This window comes from Barbatula barbatula (genome assembly GCF_947034865.1).
Source record: "Barbatula barbatula genome assembly, chromosome: 17".
Lineage (NCBI taxonomy): Eukaryota > Metazoa > Chordata > Actinopteri > Cypriniformes > Nemacheilidae > Barbatula > Barbatula barbatula.
This window is the reverse complement of record NC_136780.1, coordinates 13,587,352-13,606,543: the sequence shown is the minus strand read 5'-3', so window position 1 is coordinate 13,606,543 and position 19,192 is coordinate 13,587,352. Positions and strand designations below refer to the sequence as shown.

Sequence of the window (19,192 nt, the reverse complement as noted above, 5' to 3'; positions counted from 1 at the left end):
CTTCACAGCTCATTGAATCTCCCAGTGCTTGCTTAGGAGCCAGAGCGCAGTGTCTGGTGGGTTCCTCATGGGTTCCAGATGCGCCAACAGGCGCGTAATGGTTCCTCTCTTTGACTCTTCTGATATTAAATATGACATAGTCACAGTTTATCTTCCTCTAACGTCTTGAACGAATGTCACATTTGTCTCTGCTGTGAGTTAGCTTAACGCTAATAGCTCTTTGAGAAAACCAATAAACACATGACAGCTAAATTATTTTCAATATGTATTCGTTCTATATGGGATTGTCCAAACCAGAAATATGGCTTTTGTTACTTCTCTGTTTCTGGTTTGTTTGGTCAACTTACATGACTTCTGTGTCTGTGCCATCAATCAAAAAGTAACAAAACATTTGCATTACATATCCATTTACCGTATTGTTTAGCAGATCGATTTTTGAGTGTGATTTTAATATTTTGCCTGAAGAGACAACAATATACATAAAGCTACAGTTAAAGCACTAATAGTATTAAAGTAAAAGGTGAATTGTTAAATCTACGTGCCAGACATGTATATATCCAAAGAACCGCCTGTTTTACCACTGCCATCTGCTTTTGCAATTGCAATCTTTATCCTGTGGAGAATTCTTGATGATGGACCTTATAGTCCTAATAGGCATACAGTATATATAACTGGTCTTTTCCTTCATCTACTCATCTAGATTACTGCAATAGACCATCTATACCTTCTGCTGGATACTAAATCTGATAGAGGGAATGAAAATAGCTATTGTCTTATGCCTGTTTGTGTAGACAATATTTTATACAAAACTTGAAACAAATTCATAATGTTTCCCGCTGCTGTTCATATATCTTATCAGATAGTCAACGTCACCATTTGTTGTATAAAGTGAAGATCTTCTAAGCACAATATCATGAGATTTTTTAATCCAGACAGTATTCTAGCTATTAATCTTGGAGCTGTTGTCAAAACTAGGACTTCTACACTGGCCTGTCCAATGTTGCTTGGATATGCACCAGTGTTCCATATACCCCATAACAGTCCAAGTTTGTTTGTGATCATTTAAAGTATGCGATACTTACAGAGAAAGCAAATTAGGTAATTCCCACGGGTGTTCACTGGGCAGCCTCTCCAACTGGTTATTCTGCAACATCCTGCAAACATACAGTCAATAAAATTACAAAAAAGAATTGGTTTTGTTGTAAATAATACCCACAAAGGTTAACATCAAGATACATTTATTTGGGAAGTAAAAGGACTAGGGATATTGCTTTTCTAAAAAAAAGCTTAAAACAAGTAATATTGTTTAAAAGAAGACTTAACCTACCATTGGGGTAAGAAAATTCATTTAAATTAAGTAAACTGAATAAATATATATTTTTATGATTATTTTTTGGAAATCAAGACTTTTATTTTGGGCCATTTTGTTAATCAAGTAAACGTTTCATGTTTTGTTTAGATGTTTGTACTTAAAAAGACAAAAAAAAAGATTTGGAGCATAGGAACTAAAAAGGTTTATTTTTTTGTCATGTGTTTCTGAATTTGCTGACATACAAAGGAGACAAATTGGCTTTATTCTTTATGTTTACATTCTTTGATTCTTTGCTTATATATATATATAGTAACTATAGTAAATTATTTGGTAACAATTAACATTAAGTTGAATAATTGCATTTGTTAACTACTTTTGTTAACATTGTTAAGAAGGTTTCATCCAATCAGAGCGTTGTTTAAAAAATGACGTCAGTTAGTAAGAGACGAACAAAATACGAATGCTCCGATGCAGGAGATTGATATCTCATCTTTCCTTCAGTAGTGGTTTTATGTGAACGAGTTACTGACAAGAATACCACTTACTGTTACCACTTATTGTTACTATTCAACCTGAATCAAGAGTAAACTACAAACTCTGCTTCAAATCTGAGTTGTATGTGTTCTTACCGACAAACCAGTGCGGATACAAATCCACCTATTCCAGTAAATACAGTCCTAAATTAACCCTCCAAAACATTTGGTCCTTCGAGCCGGATGCTGTGTCTACACTGGACTAATGATGTCAGAAGAGCAGAGTGCAGAGTATCAAGATCATGGAGCACGTCCTAGACGTATAGTTCGTCAACCAACTTACTTACAAGATTTCGAATTGCAGTATGCTGGGCTGCCTAGAGCTAATGTCTTTCTGCCTCAGACAACACAACATCCACATGGCTCAGATGACTTTCAACAGGATGATGAGGGCAGGGACATTCCTATGGCCCATCCACAGGCATCTATTTCTTATCATGATCAAAGAGAAGGGTCTGTTGGATCACCTGATTTGTTAGAATCGCCACGCCTGGCTTTAGAGCCCTGGTATCTTACCACAGATCGTTGGAGTGAGAGAGATGTATACAGCCCTCAACGGAATGGACGTTCGTCACTTCCTGACGTCCAAAGCACAATACGTGATCTGGAACAAGAGAATAAACGTCTTCGTGCTGCTCAGTTATCAATGAGGGAAGAGATCAGCCAACTTATAGTGATCCAGAAAGGCATGCAGGAGATGCTGGTTAACCAGGGGCAAAGTCAGGGGTCAACTTCTACACCTAGGCCACAGTCCAGAGTATTAACCCCTACAGTTCCCCAGCCTAGAGTTGTAAGTCAAAGGTCGGAATCTTCAGTGTCTATACCAGCCCCTAGAGCCTTTCCAGTACCTGCACCGCGCCATCTTTCTACACCTAAGAATACGGATGCTTATGCAGCTACATTCAGCTATGCACAGCATGCTCCTCCTTCAATTCAGCCTGGCTCAAAGTTCTTCGTTCCTAATAACATAGACGCTTATATTCCCTCAGATACTGTTGATACTGCTATTATCTACACACCTTTTACTCCTTACTCCAATCAGTCGCATGTGGTACCATCTAACATTTCAGGGATGCAGACGAACACTTCAAGACAGGAGATAATTTATAGAGTTCCACAGCCAACTATTCCAGACTTTACTCGTAGAGACCCTAGTGAATTTGCCCGTCTTAAACTAGCCCTTAGCAACCTACTTCCTGATGAAGCTACAGAGCTATTCAAATACCAGGTTTTGGTAGATCACTTGAAGTTAACCGATGCTCGCCTCATTGCTGATTCCTTTATAAATTCATCCACTCCCTACTCCGATACCCTGGCAACACTCACTGAACGGTTCGATCGACCTCATCAGCTTGCCCTGAGCAAAACTGCTGCCATTATGGATGCATCAGATATTCAGCCTGGCGACACTGTAGGCTTTGAACGCTTCGCACTTCAGATACAAGCCTTAGTTGGATTCCTTAAGACATTAGGAACAGAAGGAGACATTGAATTGCATTGTGGATCCCATATGGCTCGACTTTTGTCGAAGCTTCCTCCAGAACAAAGAGCATCTTTCCGCAGGCACATGAGTTATGAACCTGGATCAGTGTACATGCTGCTTGATCTAGCTAAATGGCTTAATTTCGAATCATGGTGCTAAGATCCAGAGAGCTTTGGTGGATATAAGCCTCAGAAAGATAGAGCCCGTTCCCGAGTGGATCAACAGAAGGAAACTAAAGCCAAGGTCAGACAGACTACAATCCTTCATGGCTCAAACGAACCATTTTCTTCAGTACCACCAGTGCCAACCAAGAGTCAAGGCAAAAGCTTTGCCTTCTGTCCATTCTGTGACAGTAAAGAACATTACCTGAGTCAATGTACCACATTCCAGTCCTTAACCAAAGATCAAGTGATTGATTGGATTAAGATTAATAACAGATGCTGGAAGTGTGGACGCAACCATAGAGCTGCACAGTGTACTCTCAAGAAACTTTGCCATCTGTGTAATGGAAAGCACCTCCAAATCCTCCATGAGGTCAACTTTAAGCTAGTGAAGGAAGGGACCTGTTTAGTCAGTTCAACTAGCAAAAGGCTATACTAAGACCGCCCTCAAGGATTTAGCAGCGTCCTTCTGAAAGTGGTCAGAGTCATTCTGAAGCATAAGGGACAGAGCCTTGATACTTATGCTGTGCTTGATGATGGTTCTGAACGGTCTATGCTGTTACCATCCGCAGCCCGGAGGCTGGGACATACAGGCCAGGCAGAGGACTTAGCCTTGAGAACTATAAGGCAAGACATCACTGAGCTGTGCGGTTCCTCAGTGTCCTTTCAGATTTCAACTCCATCCCAGCCTGGCAGAAGTTTCAAAATAACGGGAGCCTTCACTGCAGAACTACTTAGCTTAGCTGAACATTCCTACCCTGTTGCAGACCTTCAGCGACGGTACCAGCATTTGAAAGGCTTACCCTTACAGCCTATTCACAAAGCCTGTCCCCTGTTACTGATTGGAGCAGATCATCCTCACCTTATCACTCCGATTGAACCAGTCCGTCTCGGTCCACCTGGAGGTCCGGCAGCTGTCAAGACAAGACTGGGTTGGTCTTTACAAGGCCCAGCGAGAGTCTTTGGAGATAATGTGAAATCTCAACAGTGTCTGCACATTGCCGTTAATCCCTCGATGACGGAGTTGTTCCAGAATGTTGAGAGACTCTGGCAAGCAGACGTGATTCCCAACAGAAATGAGAAATCTGTCACTAGGTCTAAGCAGGACCAAGAAGCCATTGACTTGCTGCAGTCACAGACTGTTAGAGTACTGATCGATGGTGTAAGTCGCTATGCCACTCCTCTCCTGCGTAGGAAGGATATGCCAATACTTCATGCTCCTATGGAGGCAGTGCTTCCTAACCTCAGGGACACAGAGAAATGCCTGGAGAAAGATCCCAGTAAAGCCGCCGCCTACCAACATGAGATAAAGAAACTAGAGACCTCAGTGTGTCACATCCTTAGACATTGACCTGACTCATTCACATCTTTTGCGTCGCATCCGAGCAAGCATATGGATCTGTCGCATACCTACGTACTGAGGAGGACAGTGGTCATGTCCAGTTAGCCTTTATACTAGCAAGATCCAAGGTTGCCCCGAAACGACGTCTGACCATCCCACGATTAGAGCTGTGTGCTGCCCTGAATGGTGCCCAATTAGCCAAACTCTTGCAAACTGAGCTCACTCTAAAGATCAATACAGTGACACTTTGGACAGATTCCACTACTGTTCTAGCCTGGCTCAACTCTGAATCATACAGATTCAAGGTGTTCGTTGGAACCAGGATAGGCGAAATTCAAGAGCTGACTGCAGAATTTTCCTGGCGATATGTGGATTCCAGCAGTAATCCAGCGGACGACCTCACCAGAGGTAAAACTCTTTCTCAGTTATCAGTGCCCAACAGATGGAGTCAGGGACCATCATTCCTGCTTAAGTCTGAGTCAGTATGGCCTGTCACTCCTCCAAAACGAAGATACAGGACCACCGTCAGCAGTGGACTACCAAACTGCAGAATGGCATATCTTGCAGAAATCTCAAATTGATAGTTTTCCAGATGAATACAAATTGCTAAAAGCCGACAAATCTGTACCTTCCACTAGTCGACTACTTGCTCTTGCCCCAGAATTTGACGACTCTTGTCAGCTCATAAGAGTTGGTGGCCGTTTACGTCGAGTTGAAGGACTAGAGATGTCAGCTATACACCCTGCAGTCCTAGACCCACATCATTGGGTTACCAAGTTACTGATCCGAGACTTTGATAGTAAACTCTGCCATCCAGGACCTGAAAGAGTATTCGGAGAGATAAGGAGAAGCTTTTGGATATTGAGAGGACGAGAAGCTATACGCATATAACATTTGTGCAAAGACTGCCAAAAATGGAAGAACAAACCAGTTATTCCCCGAATGGCAGATCTACCTCCAGCTCGACTCAGTCTGCTCAAACCCCCATTCTACAGTACAGGCATGGACTGTTTTGGGCCATTCCAAGTTAAGATTGGCCGACGATGTGAGAAAAGGTGGGGAATCATCTTTAAGTGTCTCACGACACGAAGCGTTCATCTAGACCTCCTTACAGCCGATACTGATTCCTTTCTTATGGGCTTAAGGAGGTTTATAGCTCGCCGTGGCACACCTCGCGAGTCATATTCAGACAATGGCACTAACTTTCACGGAGGACAGAGAGTGTTGCAAGAAGCCTTTGCATCGCTTACTCCACAGATCCAGCTACATTTAGCTAAACAAAAGATTTCTTTTCACTTTAACCCACCATGAGCCCCACACTTTGGAGGTTTGTGGGAAAGAGAAATTAGGTCGGTCAAGACTGCTCTTCGCATCACAGTCAGCTCCCAAGTCGTAACTGAGGAAGTTCTCCAAACAGTCCTCATTGAGGTTGAGGGAATGCTTAATAGCAAGCCCCTGGGTTACACTTCCAGTAATGTAGCTGACCTTGACCCTGTTACACCAAATTTTTGCCGATGGGGCGGCCAGATAGCTCACCAACACTCGTAGTTTTTCCTGCTACAGAGCTCATGGGTCGAAGAAGGTGGAAGCATAGTCAGGTTCTGGCCGATCAGTTCTGGTCAAGTTTCATCCAGCACTACCTGCCTACGCTACAGACAACAAGTGGCACACAGATGCCAGTGACATTTCTACCGGAACAGTGGTAATGCTCGTCGATCCACAACTACCACGAGCATTGTGGTTGGTAGGCAAAGTTGCGAAGACCTTCTCAGGTTCTGATGGCCATATCAGATCTGCTGAGATTCAAGTTAAGGATAAGACCTACACCCGGCCTGTTTCTCGCTTGATCCCCCTTCCTGCATTCACAGATCAAAGGGAACTCGTCTTAGCCTCTCAGACTGATTAATTTAGAGAGTGCAAATATGCTTGGCATATTTGGGGGCGGCAATGTTAAGAAGGTTTCATCCAATCAGAGCGTCGTTTAAAAAATGAGGTCAGTTAGTAAGAGACGAACAAAATACGAATGCTCCGATGCAGGAGATTGATATCATCTTTCCTTCAATAGTGGTTTTATGTGAACTGAAAATGAAGTTACTGACAAGAATATCACTTACTGTTGCCACTTATTGTTACTATTCACCCTGAATCAAGAGTAAACTACAAACTCTGCTTCAAATCTGAGTCGTATGTGTTCTTACCAACAAACCAGTGCGGATACAAATCCACCTATTCCAGTAAATACAGTCCTTTATTAATCCTCCAAAACAAACATGGAAAAAAAACAAATAATTATTATATTAATCTTAGTAAATACATAACTTTCAACATTTAGTAATACATATTTACTACTAAAAGTTGACATTACAATCTTTTAACATTAGTAAATGAGCAATGAACAATTATATTCGGATTAACCTTGAATACATTCACTTTAAAATAAATGCATTTTTCAAAAATATATTGTTCTTAGTAAGTGGATGCTAATGGATGAGACTGCATTGTAAAAATACGATACGAAAAATATAATTCGTATTTTGCCAGTCTGTTTTATGAAGTAAATAAACACAAGACGTAATTAGTTATTTCCATATAGTTTGCTGGATGGTGTGTCACAAAGGCAAAAGCATGTCAAAAGAGTAACGTGCAGTCGCTTTTCCGAAAAAAGCCTGTCAGCGGATGTAAGTCCCAGGGGAATGAGGGGACCAATTTACGGCTGCAATTTCACATGCATCAATCAGTTAGGAGGTATGAACACGGGAGGGGTGAAAAGACTGAACAAGAAGAATTAGAATGGGGGGGGGGGGGCTGCTTGGGTGGGCCACTGATGTCATGCTCATAGGACTGCTAGAATAAGAGAGCAAGAGGAGGAGGAAGCGGTAGAACAATGACGCCAAGCTCTTTGAACAAAGCAAATTATTTCAACGTGAAAGCATGCAGTCATAGACGCTGGGCTTTAATTACAAGGCAGACAGCTTTATCATGTTCAATCAAATAAAAATCCTGACATTTGACCAAGCAGTGTCTGAGGGAATGAGTATGCCTTTGTGGGCAGGATGCCCTTATCGAGGAAATCATGGTGCCACCACAGCTATTGTGAGCTTAGTCTTCAAATGTCCGGCAGACATGACGTGATAGTTCTTTAGTTTGTTTCGAATGCAACAAAGTATGTATTCATCTTCCTGAACTTTAAGCGTTGTGTGGGATTGTTTTATTTTGACTAACAACTTCTCATGATGTGAGATTTTCATCTTTTTGGGGAGTACAAATATAGACATATTTACATGGCTTTAGGAAAAAAGTGTCCGAAGCTATTTTCTTTGCTCTGATTCAAAAGGATAAACTTCGAGCTGTCGCAACGATTTCTCAGGAATCAATCTATCTGACTTAATTTCGCTTGAATTAACTTTACATGAATTATAAAAAATTAGACACATTGTAAAACTTATGTTGTTTCTGTGAGATGTTGTAGTATATTTGGCTTGATCTTCCAATGTTATTCAATGTAGGTTGATTTATTAATTGTATTTAATATGTGGGTTTTTTCAGGTTTATCAATATGTATGTTAATTTATCATTTATATTTAATGTGCAGGTTTATTTTCTAATTTTATTAAAGTAGTTCAACGTTTCTTAAAAGTCTAATCACTGTGACAACCAGAGTTTGTTTGTTTGAGCATCATCATGTGGTTACATTGGCTCAAACAAAAGGGTGAATTTGGGGCGGGATAATCTGTTTGTCTGACCGATGACAAATGAAGGGAGTGTTTTGAACCTGTATGAAATCACAATAATTTTTTTCGATTCCGTTTCATTTACAAACATTGGGAGGTCAAGTACTCGTGCCATTGACAGGTTGGGTAGTTGAATAGGATAGTGAGCAGCACAATAGCATACAGAAAGCAAAGACGTTTTACTATTGTAATGCCCAACCCAGTCTCTGCCTGCCCCACGTAATAAGATTTCTGACAACAAACATGTTTTTAGCCTGCCGTCTACATTACTGTCCTCATCGAGCACTTCAAATGAAAAGTCAAATTACTGAAAATATCATGGCACACGATCAAGACAAAAATTAGAGTATTTAGGTTAATTAAAGAGACATTTCCACTTTGGGGCGTAAAATGACAATTTTCAGAGGTATGTGATAAAAAGGCTAGGTAGGTGAATATTAGAATGAGAGTGCAAACTCTCCCTTCAGCAAAGCAAACCTTGTTTGAACCAGGTGTGGACATTTTTGGCAGAATGTTGGGGTGAATGAGGGTGTTCCAGGGCTGGGCTCTCACAGCGGAAACGAGACAGACACCTGTCCGTCTGACAAATTTACCATAATCAAGTGTTTGTGTGGTGATGCTGAATACCACAACAATATATATAAACTTTAAAAACAAACCACGGAACTTACAGTGTAATAGTAATACACAGTTTTAAAATCTAAAGGACAGGACAGTTCACCTAAAAGTAAAATGTCTGTCATCAATTGTTCACCCTCATGTGGTTCAAAACATGTATGCTGTATGCTTCTTTCTTCTATGGAACAGGTATTTTGAGAAATATATATTTTTGAACATTTTGAAAGACAGTTTTGAACATCCTTCAGAATATCTTCTTTTGTGTTTTGCGCAAGGAAAGTAATACAGTTTGGAACGACATGAGAGCGAGTAAATTCCTGATGATAGGACTTTAACTTCAATTAAACCAATGGTTCATAAAATATTCCCTTAGAAAAGTTATCTAAGAAGCAACACAAAAAGGGGCAAAGATCAATGACTTTTCACCCGTCAGACATTCTGTTTCTAAATTTGTGGTGAATGACGTTCCTATAAAAGTTGTTTCTGAATGAATCCATCTGAATGTTATTTTCCGTAGAAACGTTGACTGAAACACTCTTCATTTCTGTCTTTCGTTACTTACAGGACTTTAAGATTGTAGAGGCCTTGAAGCGCGGAGCCTGGGATGTGTCTCAGGTGGTTGCCCGAAAGCCTCCTGTGGAAAGACAAAAGAAGTGCCATGGTTCATTTACAGTCCAACACATTGATGACTTTAGCAGAAGGAGGAGAATCTGCTGAATTCATAAAGGCAAGTGTGCACGCGTGAGCAGATGTGTGTGTGCTGGAAAGCTCACAGCAAAACATTTTCAAAACCTGGCGGGGAGGCGAGGGGTCTCCTTGGACGCATGAGCAGCGGCATCTGGGGTTCAAATCTCTCCGGCTCTTAGCTTGCGAGTTTACTGCTCGCATACCACTCTTTTTTTGTATGTCATGTCAACACATTTAGAAAGAAAAGTCAGGATCTGAATGCATTTCAGATGGCCACACACTTGTCATAGTACTGAATGAAGAGAATATTAAATAGCCATACAATTGCTATTGAGGGGAAAATAATACCTCATGGAATGGGGGTTGAGCCTCACTAAAAGAAGTGAAAACAAAGTATTGGGGGTATTTAAAAGCACAAATATAAATACATCGCAACAATGCTTTCAAACAACCTCTCCGAGACCACAAAAGCCACATAAAAAACAACACATACACCTGAGGAGTACAGTATAGTGCTTGAGCGCTTTTTGTTTATTTTGGTGTCAAACTACAGATTGAATTGTGCGGAATTCCTTTTTACAATCTCCTCTAAATCAAATTCAGATACGAAAAAAAAAGAATTGTTTCAAAAACATTTCATAAGTTGCACTCCAGCCGCAGCCGAGCCGAACATCGCCGCTGATACCTTGGACCTTCTCGGAGAGAGTCTGAATAAATATCAACCAGCTGTGGGCTCACCCATCCAGTCCAATCAATTTGTTTATCAAACAAATCACCTAATAAGCATCCGTGTCGGTTTTTGCCTGGGTGGCAGTTTGAGAATAGTTTGTTGAAGCCTCATAAAGACTCATGACAGCCTATACGGGACCACCCGTACCGCTTTGCCTCATCCTGCCTGAGTAACCATCTTGCCAAATGGTTTCTTTCGACGAGGTGAAGTTGTTGAGGGTGGTGTTTAGCATGTAAGTCAGCTAATGTGATGGGTTTGACAGCTCTGACGTAAGAACAAGTGTGTTGTACAAAAGTACATTAATGGAAAACAAAACCATGACCCGCACTGACAGTTCTGACAGTTCTTAAAGGTCCAGTGTGTAATTCTTTGGAGGTTCTATTGACAGAAATGCAATATAATATACATCACTGTATTGTGTCCAGAGGTGTATAAAGAACTTACATAATGAAGCGTTTTGTTTCTTAGATTAGAATGAGCTATCTATATCTATATACATCCCGGGTCCCCTTGCATGCAATTTATCATGTTGTTTCTACAGTGGCCCTAAACTGACAATACAGAGCCTGTTTCGTAAATACATTATCTCCTAAGTTCAAGAACCGAAAACGTAAACCGACCACATATCAGTCCTGTGTCAGCCACCTAGTGCTTCGAACGGGAGGATTGAGTGGTGGTGTGAGCCGTTGGTTGCCATTCGTAACCTCACCACTAGATGCCGCTAAATTTCATCACTTGACCTTTAAAGGGTTTGACTAGTCAGAAAACTACATAGTTATTCACGCAAGATGCATCTTTCTATGTTGACAATCATTCAAATGTTGTGTTTTCTGGCAAAACACACAGTGAAACAATACACAAATCACAAATATTCCAGTATATTAAACTAGATGTTTGTCTTTTTGAGACTTTTTCCGGCTGGAGAAAACATCCGGTCCACTCAATAATGAATAATCCTCCACACACGCACTCATCACCAGAGAACCGTGAAGTTTTAATGGCTATCACTTCAAGTTGTGCCAGACCACTTCCTCCTCCACAGACTCTAATTCCGATACAGCCATGTGCTGCATTATTCTCACAAGCACTTGTTTTTGCGTAGACTGACAAAAAGAGGGAAACGGGTGAGAGAGAAATCTTAAGAAAGCTAAAACTACAAGTGTGAGATTTGGAGTCTGCCGAGCTTAGCGGTTCGCCCCCATTTAAACAGACGAGTGATGGTTTCACATGTGTGTCGGATGAGGTTTCAGGCACGTACCACAGCAAGCTGTTCTGCTGGAAGCCCTTGCCAGCTCTGCGGTCAACTTTTATCCCTTGTAATAATTCAGTTATGTATCTAAACACCACAGCTTTCTGCTCTATGTATTCCCTCGCGTTACAGGCGTAGATGGCCGCGATACTGCGTCTCCTGAACCACTAGTGACAATATCTTGTGTTTCCTTTGGGGAGATTCACAATGATTAATTTATTGAACAATCAAAAGTCGGATGATTTTCATGACCTAGAAGTTCAATTTGATCCTTCAAAGATCAAATTATCTGAGCAATGTTCTCCACATTAGTTTTATAGCCATGCGCTCTTGTTTCTATTTAAATATTTGCCATTGGAATTCATGTTTAAAAGAAACATCTGAGACAGAGTTTATACTTAAATGAAACATAAATGAAAACGGCACTGATGAAAGAGCAACCTCCGCACAATAAAACTTTGCCTTGGGTAATTTGATTGGATTTCTAAAGCAGCCCTGATATCTAAGTTTAACAAACCTCTTTGAACCTCTAATAACCTGTGCCAGCTCACTAGTGCTTGCTTGAGATCCAAACACTGGCCAAGGTGCCCTCAACAATTTACTTCAAAAGATCATTGAATGCTGAGTTTATACAAGGTGTGAATCGGAAAATTATGCTATTGGTGGCAACCATATCAAAAGATCAGATTGGGGTTCGGCACCAAAGTTTTACACAAAAACACTTCTTTTGAAAAACACGAATGTCATTTGCTGTGCACAAGTTACTTGAGAAATATTTACGAAAACAGCCTTTCTCAGATGAAGTGTGAACGGAGTCTTTTTAAACTGCCAGTTTTACCACAGATGCTTGTTAAAATTAAGTGTTGGCGCACATTTGGTTGTGAAAAGAGTCATCACAACCTACTAACAGCTCCATTGTTGCTGCCCCAGTCCATTTTTAGCGTCAGTTGCAACCTTGTAAAGTGGCAACCGCATGTTTATTGGGAGAAGTTTACGAGAATCGGCTGCGTCGCAACTATCGTGCGGTAAAAGGTGGAGGCCGTCCATTGCTTTTGGACGGCTGAAGGCCGTGTTGACAACAAGCAGCTCAAATCAGAGGCGAAGAACTCTGGGAAGGCTGGGTAATGTTATTTCCCCCTGCAAACCATCTGTCTCCTGTTAGATGCCTCATTGGGGGCCAAAATACCGTAAAACTTTAATCATGCTCGTCTTTTTTAGTTTCATTTTTTTCATTTTTGGTTACGAGCTATTGAGTTTCATTAGAATTGTTAGCGGGGAAATATGGACGTGATAGGTTGTGGTGGAACTCTTAATGCATACTCTGTTACCTTCAAACCTTGGCTGAATGTTTTACTGAGGAATTTGAATTGCAAAGTGTTTTCCTCATCCACAATCCCAGACGGAATCTGCGGTTACCGAAATCAACAGAAACCTTCACAAGATTCAGCAGAGCTGCAACACCTGTTATTCACGATAATAACACATTCTCTGCCTCATGTCTGTTGGTTTTATAGAGCTGAAGTGTATTTTTAGTGGTAACATGTGGACATCACTAACATTAAGCCTTACAAATTTGTATTTTTTAACTGGTAGTTCAGCCGCTTATGTACTGTACATTTGTGCTGACTAGTACAGATACAGTAGATCACTGGGTTCAGCAATTACTGAGATTCATTGGGGGGACATATTTCATATTTTTTACACCATAGAGGCCCTAAAAGTCTTGGTTGATTTACATGTATGAAATTTGCATGGCATTTGGAGGTTATTATGTGGATCAGAATGGAAATTCTCAACATTTTTAAGTGATACTTTTAGTGAAAAACAATTTTTAGAAGAATTTAGGAATGCCAATGCTGCCCCAGAAATCTCAGTTAATAACATTCTTTCAAATGGCTTACATTGAAATTTATAAGGGTTTGGAACAACTTGACGTTGAGTAATTCATGACAGAATCTTTATTTTTGGGTGAACCATCCCTTCACAGTATACTATTGTTAAAATCAAAGTATGCTTAAAAGTTTTCCTTTATTTACTTAAAAGACGCCAAATCTTCCCAAAAAGTTATTGAAATAGTACACTTACAAGCTACACAGTACATAAAGTATACTTGTAGTGGTCAGATCAAGTTTTGTACCTGTTTCAGTGTCAGTTTTTAAGGATTACTAGGCAATGCACACTAGTACTATGTGTGTTTTAAAAGCACATCATTTAGGTTGTTGCCAAAAAACAAATAGCCTGTCCTCTAACAAATGTTCTCAGCCGCATAAATACTGCATTATTAAACCATTGGCCCTTACGAATTGTCCAACTGGTGAAAATATCAGCGGTTTTAGCTCTGTTAAATCCGGGTTACTTTATTCGTAACACAGTTTCCAACCAGATCGATTTCATAGCGTGATGGAAAGCGTTTCCAGGGCTAAATCATTTTTGATTGGATCCCAGCCTGAGCAGGATCTGTAAATGGAAAATGTTGACTGCACTTCCTCTGGCTTTGAAACCCAAACTGTCGGCAGATCTCTGAAAGTGACCTCGTCTTCCACAGTGTGTATTCATCACGACTATAAACGTTGACTTGCGCGGAAGCAGCCTGCGCACGCTCCCTTTTGATTCCCTCGTAAAACGTCAGATTGATTTTATGGCATTTACACAGATCTTTATCGCAGAGCTCCGTCCCATGAGGGCACTTGTGTGAGAAATGAGATAAAGAATCCTTTGATATGTCTGGCCTGCAATACATCTCTGATAAGAGTAACCAAAAATGAAAATCGCAAGAAAACAGATAAGATTAAAGACTTTCTCAGTCATCATAACACTCGTTTTCAAGACTTAATTTTAATATAATTCAATACAATGTCATGTTAATGCTTGCTTTGCCAACTAAGACAAACTGAAACCGGACTTTTTATCATTCTCAAGTATGCTTTATCATCGAAACTGCAGAGAGCCATGAAGGCTTTCGTTCAAAACGTCACTTCACCCAAAAATGTAAGTCCTTTCATCATTCACTCCTCATTCCAATCCTGTATGACTTTCTTTTGCAGAACACAAAAGAAGATATTTTAAATAATGTTTCACAGTCATGGTACAGGTTTTGAATGACATTTATTTGGGTAGACTATCCCTTTAACTCCCCTCCCCCCCCCAAAAAAAATGGTGAGCTATCTTATCGTATAGTGTGAAACATTTATAGATCAAATTGAATATTTAAAAGAATCCAGAAGGGGGACAAACAACATTCAATCTAATCGGACACGAAGTGTGAGAGATATCCAGACAGCTGCAGTCACGGAACGATGAGATTCAGTTTGACAATGTGTTCTGGTTCCTAGAAAGAATCAAAATGTGGGTAGATGGGGTGGGTTTAAATTCCGTGTCTGTTTGTGAAAGGTGTTGATTGGCTGGCTTGCCATCTCCCATCTTTCCACATGGCTATCTCTGATGAAGAGAATATGAGAGAAGAGTGGAGAACGGAGAACAGGTTATCATCAAATGCTTGTAAAGGTTGTGGGCGTTTTACGTAGGCACTAATCTGAGTGTGTTTACAGTATGAGTGTGAATGTAATACTGGACCGCTGTCCTGTGGAGTAAAAGAGCTAATGTCCATCATATTATAGTTCATTCATTGAATTTTTACTTTTCGGATTTCTCACCATGACTGCACGCTACAGTTTCTAATCACCCAACAGGTGACACTGATGCGTAAACGAAGATCACATGTTTATGTGTCCATCTGTGTGACATTTCTACAGTTTAATTTCATTACATTTTGGGTTACAATATGTTTTCCTAGTGCATCAAGCTTCTCTATCTCAAAAGATGAAGGAGAATGTGATTCCTCCTGATACGACCCCTTTAAGGTTGATGGCATGTTACTTCAGAGATACATATTTCAAACAAAATGAAAGTGTGATCTTTATCTCTCTGAGATTTGTACTTTTTTGTACTTGCCTCAGTGTGGCAGTTACATCACAAATTAATGCACATGAAGCACCCAAACACAGGCACTTTGAACACTTTATAAATGTCTTTCGGGTCATTCTGGGTCTGCGGTACTCTGTAACTAAAAAATTATACAAAATAAAGTGCCTGTCCTGTTACTTAAGAAAGGATTTTTTATAAATTAGTACACCAGACATTCATAAATAGGGTCTAGTTGTGCCCTCTAAAAACTGTTCAAACAATAGTTGTGTTCGATTAACCAAAACATCTCTGTTATTTCTGGTTAAACACATTTTGAGTCACTTTTAACTCAACTTGTGTTGTCCCTTTTATGTATTTAACACAAAAAACAACCAGAAAAGCGACATTCCTGTTTGTGACATTGTCAATACGTAATTTGTGATGTTGTCACAACGTCACAGTATTTACTGATTTACGTACCGACAAAGTCACAAAGTTAAGTTGTGAACTTCAAAGAATTTCCCTTTTTTAGGTTGCCACAATGAAAGCTTGGTTGCCAGAATGCGTTGCAGTTACGTCACAATCACATTATGGTTAGCTTGGAAAGCTAGTCATTGCATGAAGGATTCAATATTCACATAAGTGTAAACTTTTACGTCATTTATCCTGTTTTTTTATACAATTTAGATCTGCCGACGACTGCATCAGATTGGTCGATTTGGAGGATGAGGGCTGCCACGACTGCCCTTATATCTAATGTTTTTAACTTTATTTTACAGAATGGAATGCTTGGCGGTGAGATCAACTAAAACCAAAAAGGTTGAATGTTCCTGTAACCAGCTATAATCAGAATTGTAATTTTTTTTATATAATAACAACTACGCAATGACCGACATTCAAATGTACTGCATACCAGGATCGCTCTAGATACAGTTTGACTTAAAAACACAGCTGTCATCAGTTCACTGCACACTTCGGACAGTAATGAGATCACAGTATCGTGGCAAGCCAAGGCTCCACGTACATGAGAGGATACAGTAAAGCGTGATATTCAACTCGGTTATTAAGGGAGACGTTCTAAAATGCCGACTGGCACACAGTCATGCATCTCTATCCTCAGGTCTGAAGACGCTTTAATTATCCCTCATTAATTACAGGATATAAGACAAACCAAGAGCTATGAAGATTGTTTAATGACGCGTCGGCCTCCAGTGTTAAATGAATGTCTAATGACAGGGATTAGAAAAGCGGAGAATTAAAGAGCGAGGAGACGGGGAGCAATGCCCCCAAGAGACAATCTACAAAAATAAGTGGGTGGCATTGCACGGTGACCATGGAGATGCGTTTAAGACACTCCTCAAAATGGTTAGAAACAGTCCTCAGGGGTAAAGGATGGCTCAAATATATAATTGAACTCATTTTGACTTAAAATATGATATTCTCACGTAAAAGGCATCACTTTGCCTCAGACGGTGTGTGCGAATATTAAAGTTCATAGAAAATGAGCATGCCTAGTCTTTTAAGTTTACTCTGTATAAGTTCATATGCAATTTGAGCAATTTGCTAACCCTGGATGTGCAAAATACATATTCAATAGTGTAATTAGATTACTGTACAAATGACTCTTTCATTACTTCTTTCTATATCCTATATCAACATTGATCAGTTAATTGATTCATTCATTCAAATAAATAATATAAAACTACATAAAGCAGTATTATTAACTGAACAAAGTATTACAAATTTGAGAATTAAACATTAAAGCAAGGATTTTAAAGTTAGACTTTGAATTTTGATGTCAATTCCACTATTGCACACACATATATTACACAAAGTATTTAGTTTAATTACATCAGAAGTAACTGTAATTAAATTACAGAAAAAAAAACAGAGTAATCTCTCAATTTTTCAAGGGAAAAGTTTTTAAATTACAGAAACTAATTACTTAGTAACTAGTTACACCCAACACTGGATAAAAATATTATAATGCATTAATAAAAAAAAACAGAATGAAAAGGTGTCTGGAGATGCGCAACGAAAACAGCTGAAAGTCTGAGAATCCTAGGTGGAGGATATCTAAATACAGTAGTTGCAGTTTTGGCGCCGCGCCAAGCTCTGCCACAACACGTCTAATTCTGTATGTCTGCTAGGTGTGTTTTAATGGACCTATTTATATTCCAGAGACTATTTCGTCTGATGTGTGTAAAGCGATCTTAAAGGCATACCGCTCACTTACTGGATTTTGAGTAGTTATATTTTCCAGCTTAGGTTGATTTGTGGCACAGCTTGCTGCTGTGTAACACAGACGGTGTGTCATGTGCTTTTTGGCACTTTGCGCGCTCTGTGTTATTTTAAGCGCGTGTCATCGGCCTTCATGTCGAATATATATGAGCGAGTGTCTGTATTTGCTCATCTGCTCGGCAGAAGCTTGTTGGTATGTTAAGACAGCGCAGTTCTCCGTGTGTGGTTCTCTCTTGCCCTAAGAGCGTGTGGGGAGGGTAATATTCGTAGCTCATCCCCTCACATCACATCGTGTTGATCTGAGAACCATCATATTGAACAAGACAATTTACAAATAACTACACTGTGTACGTGTGTGAGTGGTGGTGGGGGGTTGTGACGCTGTTTGATGGATATAGCAACACAGTATAATTTGCTCCATATGAGGGGGCTGACATTTGGGTTCTGGTTTATTATGGCAGGATGAAGCGGGAAAAAGCGTCCAGCGCTCTGCGGTAGGTGACTGCAGCGCTGTCATGCGCACTGACAGGCGTCAATCAAAACATTTCACTGCTTGCATTTTCAAGTCACGTGTCCCCTGTTGAAAATTACACCATGTGCTGGTTAGGTAGGTTTTGAAGCATGGTAGAGGGTGGTGTGCTGGTTTAAGCTGGTCATTAACTGGTCCTAAACTGGTCATGTGCTGGTTAAAGCTGGTCCTGAGCTGGTTTAGGGTCGTCTTGAAAGTGTTAGCTTATGTGCTTTACCAACGATGTTTGTTTGGGGAGGCTTTATGTTTGGCAGACTAATGGCAGGCAAGAACGGCAAATTCGCTCCTTAACCTTAACTCACTGCTTCAGGTCGACATCCCCTTCTGTCATCTACGGTCTGAAAATGAGCAACGCCTGGTTGTTCCATCACAGCGAGGCACCAAATCGCTTTCAAAAACCTTTACTCATTCGGATCCCCTGTGGTGGAATAACCTGCCAGCCTCCACACGAACTGCAGCATCCTTCACAACTTTAAAAAAACAGCTCAAAACATATTCTGCTTTTATTTGACAAACCAATAACTGTCTAAAAATCTTGTTGTTCATTCTCTCCCTTGCTTACTCTAGCTTTGATCCTAGTAGCATGGTCTTGTAAACCAACGGTACTGCTTAACGTGTTGACAAAGTGTTTACAGTATATGCTCTCCTACTTGTAAGTGGCTTTGGATAAAAA

At 40.2% G+C, this 19,192-nt stretch overlaps 1 protein-coding gene across 2 annotated transcripts in view; it reads right to left on the bottom strand.

Moving 5' to 3' along the window:
• The window catches only part of lgr6 (leucine-rich repeat containing G protein-coupled receptor 6), a 78,957-nt gene that overhangs the window by 21,805 nt on the left and 37,960 nt on the right, over window positions 1-19,192 (bottom strand). For both annotated transcript variants that reach the window (XM_079477866.1, XM_079477867.1), the window contains exons 3-4: window positions 9,743-9,814; window positions 1,083-1,154 (exon numbers count right to left, since the gene is read on the bottom strand). In XM_079477866.1, coding sequence (XP_079333992.1) covers window positions 1,083-1,154; window positions 9,743-9,814 — 144 coding nt within the window. The remainder of the gene's footprint in view (window positions 1-1,082; window positions 1,155-9,742; window positions 9,815-19,192) is intronic.